At 49.5% G+C, this 13,242-nt stretch overlaps 1 protein-coding gene across 1 annotated transcript in view; it reads left to right on the forward strand.

Moving 5' to 3' along the window:
• NT5DC3 (5'-nucleotidase domain containing 3) overlaps nucleotides 1–8,694 on the forward strand; it is a gene marked incomplete at its 5' end in the record, with an annotated part of 39,643 nt that extends 30,949 nt beyond the window's left edge. Inside the window, 3 exon segments of the mRNA XM_006084068.3 lie at nucleotides 2,758–2,898; nucleotides 5,650–5,714; nucleotides 8,310–8,694. Of these exon segments, the coding sequence (XP_006084130.2) occupies nucleotides 2,758–2,898; nucleotides 5,650–5,714; nucleotides 8,310–8,562 (459 nt within the window).
• Between the last annotated feature and the right edge of the window lie 4,548 nt (nucleotides 8,695–13,242).

Below are 13,242 nucleotides of genomic sequence, written 5' to 3' on the forward strand. Positions count from 1 at the left end.
TGGATCAGTCATGAAAAAGACACATTTTTGGGGGGGAAATGATGGAAGTTAGCAGTTGACTCAGAGTTTAATCAGAAAATCTTTCCATTTAAGTAATGGTAAGAAATAAATGCCAGTGCTCTTTTCTTTTCAATTTATCGATGCGTCAGAACCACACAACTGCAGCATAAAGGCTTGAGGCATCAGTCAGGGCTCCGTTGCCAGCCTGTCGCTTTGGATGCGTTAAAAACTCACCTTTCCCAGAAACAGCCCTTAAGTGAAAACGAGGCTTTTCATGCCATTGGAATGACTAGAGGAGATTGCAGGCCTTGAATTGTGCTTGAACCTATAGTTGGAACAATATGTCATTGGAGCTAGACGGGTCGATCCCAGCGCCTGTGTGTAGTGAAATCTCCCCAGGTGACTCCTGTACACACCTTTGTCGTCCCGTCTGTCTATGGGTAGAGGTCTAGTGGAAGGAACCATGGGCTCAGATTAGAAGACCGTAGTTTTTACCCCAGTTCTACTGTTTTCTAGCTGTGTGACCTTGAACACTTCCCTCAAGCCCTGATGTCCTCATTTGTAAAAAGTGTGAAATAAGATAATATATATAACAGTGCTTCATAAACTAGAAATATAAAGTGTCACTATCAGGATGTTGGCACTCTCAGAATGTCTAGCCACAGGACATGGCATCACTGTGGGTGTTTGCCTCTTGCTAGGTGGGGTCTTTGGGCCTGATGAGATGCTGTGTTCTGCCCTTAGGTCATGTGGGTACGTGGTCCTGTGAGGTCTCTCTCTCCCTCTCTCTCTCCCCCCCCCCTCTCTCTCTCTCTCACACACACACACACACACACACACACATGTCTGGGTGTGGTCTTGTGGCATGAGCACCACTGGGACCTTGTAAAAAATGCAGATTCTCAGCCTCGCCCCAGACCTACGGAGTTAGCAACTCTGGGGGTGGCGCCTGGCCATCTGTGTTTTAACCAGCTTTCCACACTAGAATTTGCTATCGGTAGTGCTGACCTCAGAGTGAGTTAGGAAGGACCCCCTCCTCTTTGATTATGGGAAGAGTTTGAGAGGGATTGATGCTAACTCATCTTTCAGTGTTTGGTAGAATTCACCAGGGAAGCCATCTGGTTCTGGGCTTGGCTTGGTTGGAAGTGTTTGGATTACTAATCCAATCTCTTTACTAGTTAGAGGTCTGTTAGATTTCCCCGTTGCCTAGTGATTCAGTCTTTGCAGGTGTGTGTCTCTAGGAATGTCTGTTCATAGGTCATTGGTCGGCAAACTGCAGCTCGGCAAACCGCGGCTCGAGAGCCACATGCGGTTCTTTGGCCCCTTGAGTGTGGCTCTTCTACAAAATACTGGCTCTTCCACAAAATACCGACTTCTGCGCATGGGCCACGAAGTTTCAATCGTATTTTGTGGAAGAGCCACACTCAAGGGGCCAAAGAGCCGCATGTGGCTCGTGAGCCGCGGTTTGCCGACCACGGATCTAGGTTATCCAGAAGGTGATGGCATACAGAAGCTCAGAGTACTCTTTTTAAACCTGTTTATTTCTGTAGAATCGGTAGTAATGGCACCACTTAAATTTCTGATTTTACTAAGTTGAGTTCCTCTCTTTTTTCTTAGTTATGCTAAAGGTTTGTCAATTTTGTTGATCTTTTTGAAGAACCAACTCTTGGTTTTGTTGATTTTTTTTTGTTTTGTCTTCTATTTCTGATCTATATTTTTTTCTTCTGCTAACCTTTAGTTTACTTTTTCTAGTTCCCTAAGATATAAAGTTAGGTGATTTGAGGCCTTCTTTAATGTCGGTGTTTATAGCTCTAGATCTCATCCTCAGCATGGCCTTTGCGGCACCCGTAGGTCTGGGTGTGTTGTGTTTGCATTTTGATTTGCCTCGAGGTATTTTCTAATCTCCCTTGTGATCTCTTCTTTGACCCATTAAGAGTGTTGTTCAATTTCCACATAGTTGTGAATTTTCCAGTTCTTTCTTCTGCTGTTGAGTTCTAGTTTCATTCCTTCTAAGTAGAAATGATGCTTTTTTTTTTTACGATTTCAACCTTTTAAAATTTGTTAAGACCACTTGGCTTTGTGCATTTACTTGCTTATTTGTCATTTGTATTTCCCATAGGGCAGGGATGTGTCAGTTTTTGTTTATTGTTTTATCCTCAGTTTGTAGAAATGGGCCTGGCAAATAGGACTTGATAAATATTTGCCAAATGAGAAAATGAATGACCTTTTAGTACAGTGATTGCGTATCTTAGATTTTCTGGGACATAACTGACATCAGGTCGCTTGGCCTATTGTCAGCTCATAGGGTTATAATATTGAAATGAAAAATGTGATCATGTGTGTATGTTGTGTGATCATTCCAAGTCTGATATTCCACGGTTCCCCATGACCCGCGAGGCCTGGCGCCCAGTGGGTGTTCCCTGCCATCTGTGGATGAATAGTATCGTGGTCCATCCTCTTTCTGCCCCGACCTAATTGTTGTTTCACAGGCCGTGGATAATGATTCCAGACCTGAGTGTCTGCAAGGGCTGTGACTTACAGCAGTTGTTTCCAGAACAAATTTTCTTGGGGTGAAATGATCAAAGCCCTAGGCTAACAGGTTTAATGGCATGTAATTCATTGAATTCGGCTTGGTTAATAACTAACCATTACAATTAAAAAGTAATTCAATGAGTGCCTGTTGTGTCTGGGACAGGTCATGCAATGACTTAAAGTCCATTGAGATTAATGTTGACTCTCTGTGATCTTTGTGAGCAGGACTTGACCCTGAAGCATGGCTGGCGGACTGGTGCCATCATCCCAGAGTTACGGTCTGAGCTCAGAATCATGAACACGGAACAGTACATCCAGACCATGACCTGGCTGCAGACGCTGACCGGGTTACTGGAGCGAATGCAGGTTTGAGATTTCTTTCTCTTCTCCTTTTTCTGTAAGCCTGAAGTTAGTGCACTGGCCAGTGTTAGATATTCTCTATTTAATTGTGGTTACAAAGTATGAGGCACAAGTCATCCTGCAGAATAATTACGGGGATTATTTTGCCCCTAAGAGTTTTGCCAATTTCCCTGAAGAGACCTTTCTCAACGCCCCCAAAGCCACTTGGAGAAAAAGGCCTTCATTTACGTTCCTCTGTCTGGAATTCCAGTGGCCTCACTCCCACCGCAGCCCCTTAGGGAGGTGTCCTGTGGGGGTGGGATTCGAGAGCCTCTGCCTTCGTTTGGGTCTAGTCCTGCTTCTGCCATTAGCCTGCAGTGGTCTTCTCCGTCGGGGCCTCAGTTTCCCCTTCTGTAAAATGAAGGGTCCTGTGGAATGAACACTCAGGCTAGGCACCACAGCTTCCTGGAAAGTCTCCAAGCAAGAGTCAGGGCCCCTGGGTGCAGTCTCCACTTGCTTTTGAAGATAATACCTACAATTGGCTGGCTCACTAGAGAGCAGTGGTGGGTTTTTCTTCCCATAAGTCACATACACAGTTTTGTTGTTTTTTTGTGGTCATTTCCTGGCCCGTGAAGATGTCCCTCTGTGGCAGCTGTGACCCCTTTTCCAAGCTCACGAGGCACCTTGCTTTCTCACTTGGTTCCGCTGGCCAGGCCTTCAGCCCTCTCAGCGTGAGGGCCGACTCTTTCAGGATAAGGGGCACGGATGCTGCTCTCTTGGCTAATGCACCCGCAGCCTCTGCCCACGGCCTGCTAGCCCGCTTTGGAAATGGCCAGGGGACTGTCTTGCCTGGCCCAGCTGGCAGCCTGTGTGAGCTCAGGCAGAGCTGCGAGGGGTGGCAGGCCAGGCCCTCACTCCAGGGTGCCCACACTGCAGAGCACGGGGCCCGCACTGCCCGGTCTTGCTTCCACGTGCTCTGGCTCCCTTGGTTCTCGACTCTTCACTGACAAGGACTCGTTCTGTTTCCTGCCCGTGCTTGTCCGTGAGATGGTTTTCTAAAAACAAAAGGCATCGATTCTGGGTTAATGTAGCCTCAAGTCTGTGCAAGGGTCATACAGTAATATGCATGTGTATGTATACATATGGGTATATATGCACGAGAGTACATGTGTATGTATACACATATGTATACATATGCATGTGTATATACATATATATGTCTAAATAAATTACTTGTGATACTCTACAGATTTTTTTATCTAGTCACGTACATTGTAGAGTTTAAATTCTATAGTGAGTAATTTGTTAATTGAAATGTCAGAGCTAATTAAAACTATGCTCACAAAACCATCAACACCCCCAGAAGTGCGGGGCCAGCCGTCCGGTCTCCAGTGACATGGCCAGTGGTCATTCAGTGTAGCTGCTGCCTGTTGGTGTAGGCAGTGGTGTTGGGCAAGAAACCCAAATTGCAAGCTCAGGGTTTTATCTGAGTGGCAGAGACCCTGAGTGAGTGCCTGTTGGCCAAGCTGGTGAGCTGGGCAGACGTGGTAAACAGAAGGGCCTTGGCTCCCACGTCAGAGGCAGATGGTTTGTTTGGTCTTTTCCTCCGGGCCCTGAGGCTGCCCCGTGACTGTGAAGGGCAGGGAGCCACCTGTCCCCTGCGGTCACACGCGCCTCTGATTCTGGCTGAGCCTCCTGTTCGGCCACGGGAGCCTCGCAGAGGGACTTGTGAGATTCCATTGTTAGGTTGTGGGCAGTTGCCATGTTCTTGGTGCCTTTGCTCCTATTTCAGCCCAGCCAGAGAATTCTCTGCTTTTCCATCTGGTTGAGGTGCTATACCTTTTTGCCTTTTACAAAAACATTTTTTCCCCTTAAACATTTTAAAAGATAATACAATATTAAGGAAGACAGCGTAAAACAAATTATAATTCTACTACCCTTGCATAAATTAAAGAAAAGATTTTATGTTAATTTCTTAATATATGCACATATTTTCAGGTGCTTCCAATTAGTGGTTGTACCTGTTATTTCCACTTACCTGCCATTTTTATGTTGATGTATATGCATAATATATACATCATGTGATAGGTTAGTATGTAGTAAGTATATGTTCCTATAGGTAATACCTATGTGTAATGGCCCTGGCTGGTTTTGGCTCAGTGTTTAGACCGTCAGCCCGCAGACTGAACGGTCATGGGTTCAATTCCCAGTCAAGAGCATGTACCTCGGTTGCAGGCTGATCCCTGGCCCTGGTTGGGGTGTGTGCGGCAGGCAACCAGTTGATGTGTCTCACATTGATATTTCTCTCTCTCTCCCCCTTCTCCCTTCCCTCCACTTTCTCTAAAAAAAAAAAAAAAAAAAAATAGTCAAAGGAAAAAATATCCTTGGGGGAGGATTAAAAAACAACAACTGTGTAATGGATACATTACACATATGTACAGTATACACATAGACTTTATGTGGTTACATAGGCACATGTTTATACATAGTCTTTAACAATACTTTACTATCTACTTTAATAGAGGCCGTGTTTAATATCTTCATAATATCCAGTTTCATTTGTTAAACCATGTTTCTGTTGTTGGACATTCAAAACTTTTGGTATAGAAGGGAGGGTTGCAACTGGGAAGTCTGAAAATGTATTATTTCATGCAAGTGCCCATCTCTCAGATTTGAATAAAATTTGTTCACAAGGAAAGCGGCCCATTAAAAATTCTTATTACCTACTGAGTTTATTTGCATCCAGAACATTCTCAGTAATTGGCTTGTGTCCTGCAGGTGCACAGAGATGCGGAGTCCCAGCTGGTTTTGGAGGAGTGGAAAAGGGAGAGGAAGGAGATGAGGTAAGAGCACCCCGTCCTGAACATAGGGCGTCCGCCACCCTGACACGCACACCCCTGGCCCAGGCATACTTCCAGACGCCCTTTTTAGCTCCCTGGCATGACTGACTGCCTGTGGCCAGAGCCACCCACCCCTCTGCTGTCAGTGAGGGATGTGTGACGGTTCCGTGAGGCAGCAGTGACCTCCGCACACCTCCTGCCCTTGCATTTGTTTGTTTCTTTTTTTAAAACCAAACAAACGTGCTCTTACGTCTCTCACCTAAACAGACATGCGTATCTTGATTCCACATTCCCTGCCAGGCCCCATCTGATGTGAAGGCCAGGGGAGGAGGAGCCTGCCTTCCCACCCCTGCCTGCTTGGCTTTCCCATTTGGGCAGCCGGGGGCCCACGTGTTGGTGATGCTGGCCGCACAGCGTGGCTCCCGGGACAGTGTTGGAGGCGGGCCCTGCACCACAGTGAATTCCTGGGGCCCGTCCAGCCCTGGTGCTCATCCGTAACCACGGCTATTTCAGGAATGTGCCCGCACTCAGTGTGGTGGTGTTGACCAGTGAATGCCCGCCTGCTCCCCGAAAAGTTGGGCGGGTGTGAGTCTTAAGGGGATGGTTATTCAAGTGGCCCCTGGACAGTTCTGCTTCCCTGAGAGGATGTGCTGTGTGGACACTGGTTACAGGATCACTTCTGCTCTTGTGTGTGGCCGCCCCTGCCCTGGGCATAGCTGTCTCTAAGGCTGGAAGGCGCAGCCCCTGCCTGGGCATGGACGGAGCCCCTCCCTCGGGGCTACAGAAGCCTGGCTGTACTGACTCATCCCTCTCGGGTCTTGGCGTATTCGAATTTAATTATCACTCTAACTTTGGTGGGAAAATGTTGGGCGAGAGGGTGATGGGCAAGTTCTGTGATTTGATTCTGGGCCCCTCATCCCCTGCACTCCAGGAACCTGATTATTAGATAAAGGAACCATTTCATCCACCAGAGATTTTTGCTTTGATTTCAAGTTTCTAACAACTTTACATCTCAGTAAGATTTAAAAAAATAGATATATATTTTTATTGATTTCAGAGAGGAAGGGAAAAGGAGAGAGAGAAAAACGTCAATGATGAGAGAGAATCATTGATCAGCTGCCTTCTGCACGCCCCCCTCCTGGAGCCTGCAACCAGGCATATGCCCTTGACGGGAATCGAGCCTGGGACCCTTCAGTCTGCAGGCCTACGCTCTTTCCACTGAGCCAAACTGGCTAGGGCTCATTGAGATTTTTTAAGTAAAAGTTTAAATATTTATGTCACTCCACCCACAGACCTAGTTGAGTTCTTTTAATTTTCTGCTTTTTGGTTGTCAACCTCTGTCACCAATTGAGGACAGACTGCTGTGACCAGCCAGTGGCCTTTATCACACTGTTGTGTAAATGATTATTATTTTTTTTTGCTGTTTCTGCAACTGATTAACAGTCGAATGGTATTTAGCCATTTTGCTGGAATATTCTGTGCCCAGGGGTCCCAGCCACCAGATAGTGTGCTTATTCTGCGGACGTATAATGGGTGTTGATTTACACACACATGCACACGTGTCCACCTGAAGGGGCTTAGAGCCCGGGGTGGGGCGAACAACCTTGCAAAATGCTTATCACCTAGCCAGTGATTAGTCAACAGAGCCAAATATCAACAGGACAACGATTGAAGTTTCTTTTGAGAGCCAAATTTTTTAAACTTAAACTATATAGGTAGGTACATTGTTATTAACTTAATTAGGGTACTCCTAAGGCTTAGGAAGAGCCACACTCAAGGGGCCAAAGAGCCGCATGTGGCTCGCGAGCCGCAGTTTGCCGACCACGGACCTAGGCTTCCAGGAGGCAGTGAGGTGTTTGAAGCCAAGCAAGGGATGGTGGAGACTGACTTGCATCACTACACAAACATTCTTCATTTCCCAAGAATCAAAAGTACTTCAGAGTTTACAGTATGCTTTTCTTTTTCAATCCTCACCCAAGGACATTTTTCCATGTTGTTTTTTTTTTGTTTTGTTTTGTTTTTTTTTAGGGAGAGTGGAAGAGAGAGGGAAAGACAGAGAGAAACATCGATGTGAGAGAAACACATCGATTGGTTGCCTCCTGCACGAGCCCTGACCAGGGTCTGGGCTGGGAGAAGCCTGTAACCAAGGTATGTGTCCTTGACTGGAATCGAACCCGGGACCCTTCGGTCCGCAGGCCGACGCTCTATCCACTGAGCCAAACCAGCTAGAGCTATTTTTCTTACCTTACTCAGTTTTTGCTGTAACCTTGTAAAAAGGGGGGTCTTGATCCCATTCTGTAGATGAGGGAATTTTGGAGACTGGAACATTCACATCTCTCTGTGTAGTTTTAGAAGCAGTTCCTGCTTTTCTCCTACTGCGAGTGTGGTGTGTAGGTGTAGAGGGGCAGACACATGTACACTGGAGCCTCAAACAGTGCTCCGGGGGGGTCCCAGGGGGAGGTGTGATCGCCATTTGGGTGGATGGGTGGACAGACGGTTTTCCTCCCAAATGAGTCCTATGACACTGATTTTGGTTTCAATAACTTGAAACTTCTCTGAATCATTGTCCGCCGCAACCCTCTTTTCTTGCTCCTTCAGAGAAATGAACAAAAGTTTCTTCAACGCCCACTTTGGAAGCTTGTTCCGCACAGACCAGAACCCCACCTACTTCCTGAGGCGCCTGTCGCGGTTTGCCGACATCTACATGGCGTCCCTGAGCTGCCTGCTGAACTACGACGTCAGCCACACGTTCTACCCCAGGAGGACTCCGCTGCAGCACGAGCTTCCCGCCTGGTCGGACGGGCCCCCCACCTGCAGGCTGCCCCTCCTGCAGGCGGCCCAGGCCAAGTAACCGCGCCCGCCTGTGGACAAGGCCAGAAACAGCCCCGGCCCCGACCCGGGGGACACCACGGGGCTGGCCTTGTGTGGATAGGAGTGTTGCTTTTGGAAAAGACACAGAATCGCCTGATATTTATTTCGGACCTTCTGGAGGATGCTCCCCAGGTGGTTGAGACGGAAGCCAGCGCGTACCGGTCCCGCCTTCCTGCTCTCCTCGGGCTGAGTGGCAGGCTTCACGGGGAACTGATCAGTCCTCTCGTTGACCGAGGTGCTGTTACTGGTGTCAGCTTTCCTGGGCCCAGGGAGACTTCCTGATGCCGCCTCCGTATTCCAGCAGCGGAAACTCCCGCCTCCTCCCTGGAAAACAGGGAGCATTCACAGGGTGCATCGGGAACAAAGGGTGCCGTAGTGTGCAGCGACACTGCTCCCAGAAAGCGGACGGTGCAGTGAGCTCTGTAGCAGCGTAACACGCAGTAAGCGGCGGAGATGACCCCCAAACAGCGGGACCCCCCAGCCGTGTGGTCCCAGGGCTTTGTTGTTCCAGTGCATCAGTGGGAAGAAAAGAGAAAGAGCAAGGGAAGGTGCACGTCCTTCACCCTGGATGGTCCTCAGTCTCGCTTCCTGTGCCCCACCCCATCCTGGGGAAGGACAGGCGCCACAGGTGATGGGGGGGCTCGCTCCTTTCCCGGAGAAGGAGAGAAGGGCGCCTGGTCACATGTCCAGCTGGCAGAACAGCCTGTGGGATAAGGCTGTGAGCAACAAGCGCTCAGAGCCAACGCTTGGGGGTGGGTCCCCTGAAAATGCCACCCGACTGTTGGTTTGATGTGCTCATTGGAGGACAGAAAAACAAAACAAAAAAACACACAAAGTCCTTGCAGTGAAATGCCGTTCCCCTCCCTGGGTTGTGTGGCTAAAATGTAGGCATTATCAGAAGCTATCCCTTCCTGGAGGCAACAGACGGGCTGCCTTCCCCCTGGATTATCGGGGAAGTGGGGGCGGTGGCCTCACTGCCTGGCTGGCTCCACCCTCTGCTCCCCTTAGCTTTCTTCCTTTCCTGCCGCACGTGTGCGTGCCTGCGTGCGTGCGTGCGTGTGTGTGTGTGTGTGTGTGTGTGTGTGTGTGGGACTTGGGGGGGGGTTCTTTAGGCGCCTGTATTTAAGGTGGGAGAGCATAAAGGGCATTGAAACTAAGAGAAAGGGGGTTGGAAATGACTAGGTAACTGAGTATTTCTCATGTCTTTCTAAGGACAACGCACGTGACATACGTTTTACACCTGATGCCTGGCAGGTGCAGGGAGGGGCTTGCGGAGGTGTTACTAACTGAGCGTTTTTATGGCAATGAGTAGCTTGGCATGCCCTAGCTGCCTGCCAGAAGCAGGGAGTGACGGAGCTCTGGAGCGTGCTTGGCAATGCTGCTTGTGACGGTGCAATTTTCCTGGGCATTTCCGTGTATTTATGATAGTGACGGTGACCCTGTAGACCCAGGAGGCCCGTCAGTTAAGGCCCCTTTTTTCCGGTTAAATTTTATCATAAACACAGTGGTCCGTTTCTTTTGGGGGGTGGGGTAGGCCTTTTGTTTACTGTTTGTTAGCTCCCAGGTGCTTTTAGCATCGGAGTTGACTGGCATTTGGGGGTTCAGGTGGAGGCCCGGAGCTGCTCGTGTGGGGGCCTCAAAGGGCACGCTGGTGCTTTCGGCTTCACTTCGGGGAAGCTGGGTGAGGAAGTAGTTATTACTGTTTTTAAAAATCTCTTAGTGTTTATCCAACCAGGTGTGCATTGCATGTCTCCTAGTGCCAGTCACAGGGTGTTCGTTTACTCAAGAATGAAGTAGACTTGTTTTAATCCTGCTTTCGTGGTTGTCTAGGTTGGGTGAGCCAAGCCTCAGGGGAGACACACATTTTCTGGGTATGAATTATGAGTGTCCCAATTTATTACCAATTAAGGTTTCGGTCTGTGGGGCATCAAACATGGCCGTGCTGAGCTCTGCCACATGGCGGAGGCCTGGCATCTGTCTCAGCAGGGCCCCTGGGCGTGTGCCTGGCAGACCCGTGCTTTCCCGGGCCAGCAGCAGGGGTAGGGCAGCCGTCGCCACGTGAAGGACCGGGGCAGCCTCCTGGTCTGCGCTCAGCCGTCGTCATGACGCAGCTGGGCCTGGGCACACCGCACGGGCATTCTGTCCTTTCCATTTTGTTCTCGGGCTCACACTGGTGAAAGCCTGTTGGTCCGAGGGAAGTGAGTCTGTTTTCCACCCTTCAATAGTAGCAATTTGGAAAGCGAACAGAATAAAGTTAGCTTGCACATTTAAACAATATTCTCACGTGCAGCATGGGTTAGACTGATTTTCTAAGAATGATGTGCACAGAAGTCATAGTCCAGGGCAGCCCATGCCAGCTGAACGCGGGCGCATGGAACCCGCAGCAGGTCGCCCTGGCGGGGACCTGCACTGTTGCTTTTCCAGAGTTGCTTCTATAAGGAAACCAAGCTTTTAAAGTATTTTAGGAGTTTGGCTCAGAGCTCCCACTTTCCTCCTAACATAGTGTGTGCCTCTCTCTCTCTCTCTCTCTCTCTCTCTCTCTCTCTCTGTCTTTCTCTCTCTCTCATGCTCTTCAGCTTCATCTCCTGCTGTGGCCATTAGTGCCGCGGAACATAAACCACCTGTTACTGACTCGCGCTGTCTCTGATTAAATTACCAGTTGCTTTGACTGCATCGGCCCTCTTCATTATTGCAGAGGAGAAATGGAAAGTAATCTTTCCTCCTACTAATTTAGCTTTGGATGAACTAAATGGCTTTTCCTCTCTCTTCCTCCCCAAAGGCCCTTGACATAGTCGAGAGCCGTGCTCAGTATCGCATTGAGCTCCACTATGCCCAGTGCTCATTTGCTGCCAAAGACCCACTGGGGCCCCTTGTCTAGAATGTTCTGAGACTGTGGCCAGAGCAGCGTCCCTTGATTGCCCTATTCACCTACTGGGAGAGCCTGTGTTTTGCCCTCTTATCAGTTTCCCTGTGTACCGATTTCCTTCTTTTCTCTTTTATTTTCCTTAGCATTTGGGAGCCTAGCTCCAAGGCCAGCTAACCTCTAACACCCTAGTGCAGTGGTCAGCAAACCGCGGCCCCTTGAGTGTGGCTGTTCCACAAAATATCACGTCTGGGCACGCGCTTTCCGGAGGATGAGGCCCAGAAATCAGGATTTTAAAAAGATTCCCAGGTGATTCTAATGTGCAGCCAAGGTTGAGAACCACTGCCCTAGTGGGTTAAGGGAAGGAAAGGGAGTGAAGATTCCTTAATGCGGGGTCAGCTTTGCGGGCCATTTTCTGTTGCCATTACTCCAGGAATGGACACAGCTCTGTCCTATTACAACGTGGTTTATAAAATCAGCCGCAGGCTGCCTTGGCCCTTGGGCCATAGTTCTCAAGCCCTGCTCTAACTCAGAAAGCGTGCAGACGAACAGCCCAGTAGTGGAACAGGCAGCAGGGAAGTGCGCCCCGTCCCCCTAGGAGCTGGCGAGGGCATATTTACTTCTGTGGCCAGTGGTGACATACTGTGTTCCCAGCACTCGGCCTCGTGGTGTGTAACTGAGCTGCCGGTCGGGCACTAGCACTAGTTGAATGTACCTCTTCTTGTAGCGGTTTGTGACTGTGCTCGTCTTGGGGGATGGCATGGCTTCACACGTAACCCTTCAGGACCGAGTCCCCCACCGCTGGGTGTTCAGAAGCCCTGTCTCCGATGGGCGAGGTCACACCCCTCCTCTGAGCAGCTCCCTTCCCTCACCTCCCTCCCCTCCCCAGCGCCAGCCACAGGTGTGGACCCCAGAGCACACCCCGTAAACTCCCTGCACGTGAATCTCCGTCTGCTTCCGGGGAGCCCGCCCACAGCAGCCCTCTGCACGTTCCCAGCACTGTGGCTTGAACCTGACGTCGGAAACTGTTTTCTAATCATGTAGTAGAATGACTAATTGTGCCTGTACGATAGCAGGCACAGTAAGTGCAAACTAGGTTCACCTACTATTTATTCTGAATGTGTATTTGCTATTTATTCTGAATGTTGATTTTATGTTACCAGATACTGAATTTATTGCCAAATAAAAAGAATTGTATCATCCAGTTTATTGCAAGTCATTGGGTTTTGTGTGCTTAAGTTAGTGGCTGGTAGCATCAGCGGGTGCTACCAGCCCCGATAGCCCCTCAGGGCTTCACCTCCCCCTGTTCCTGAGGGGCGATCGGGCCTGCAGCTGCCTCTCGCACCCACTGCTGGCACCGGCCCCAATCGCTCTGCGCCATCAGTGGGTGTGAGCGGGGTCGGCACCGTCATCCCAGGGGAGCTGCAGCAGCGGGGGGAGTGGGGCTGCAGGCAGAGAAGGGACTGGGTTGTGGTGGGAGGAGCTGGGCTGGGGCACAGAGGATGGGCCGAGATCTGCCCCTGTGCCCATCGCAGCCTCGTGGTCCACAGTTCCTTTCAAGGTGCATGCATTCGTGCACTGGCCTCCTAGTTCTAATATAACCAAATAAGAATATCCTTGTGAGAGGGGAGGGTGAGAGATTTAGGGTTCATTTCTCACCACCCACATCCCATCATGCCCAGCCAAGCACGCGTGCTTGTTTTCAGAGCTTGTAGACTGTGTACTGAAGCCAGAAAATTGGTGTGAACTTTAGCTGTAGGTGGGCAGCAGGCAAACCCCACCTGGAATTTTTTTTCT

This window comes from Myotis lucifugus, unplaced genomic scaffold (assembly GCF_000147115.1).
Source record: "Myotis lucifugus unplaced genomic scaffold, Myoluc2.0 scaffold_10, whole genome shotgun sequence".
NCBI lineage: Eukaryota > Metazoa > Chordata > Mammalia > Chiroptera > Vespertilionidae > Myotis > Myotis lucifugus.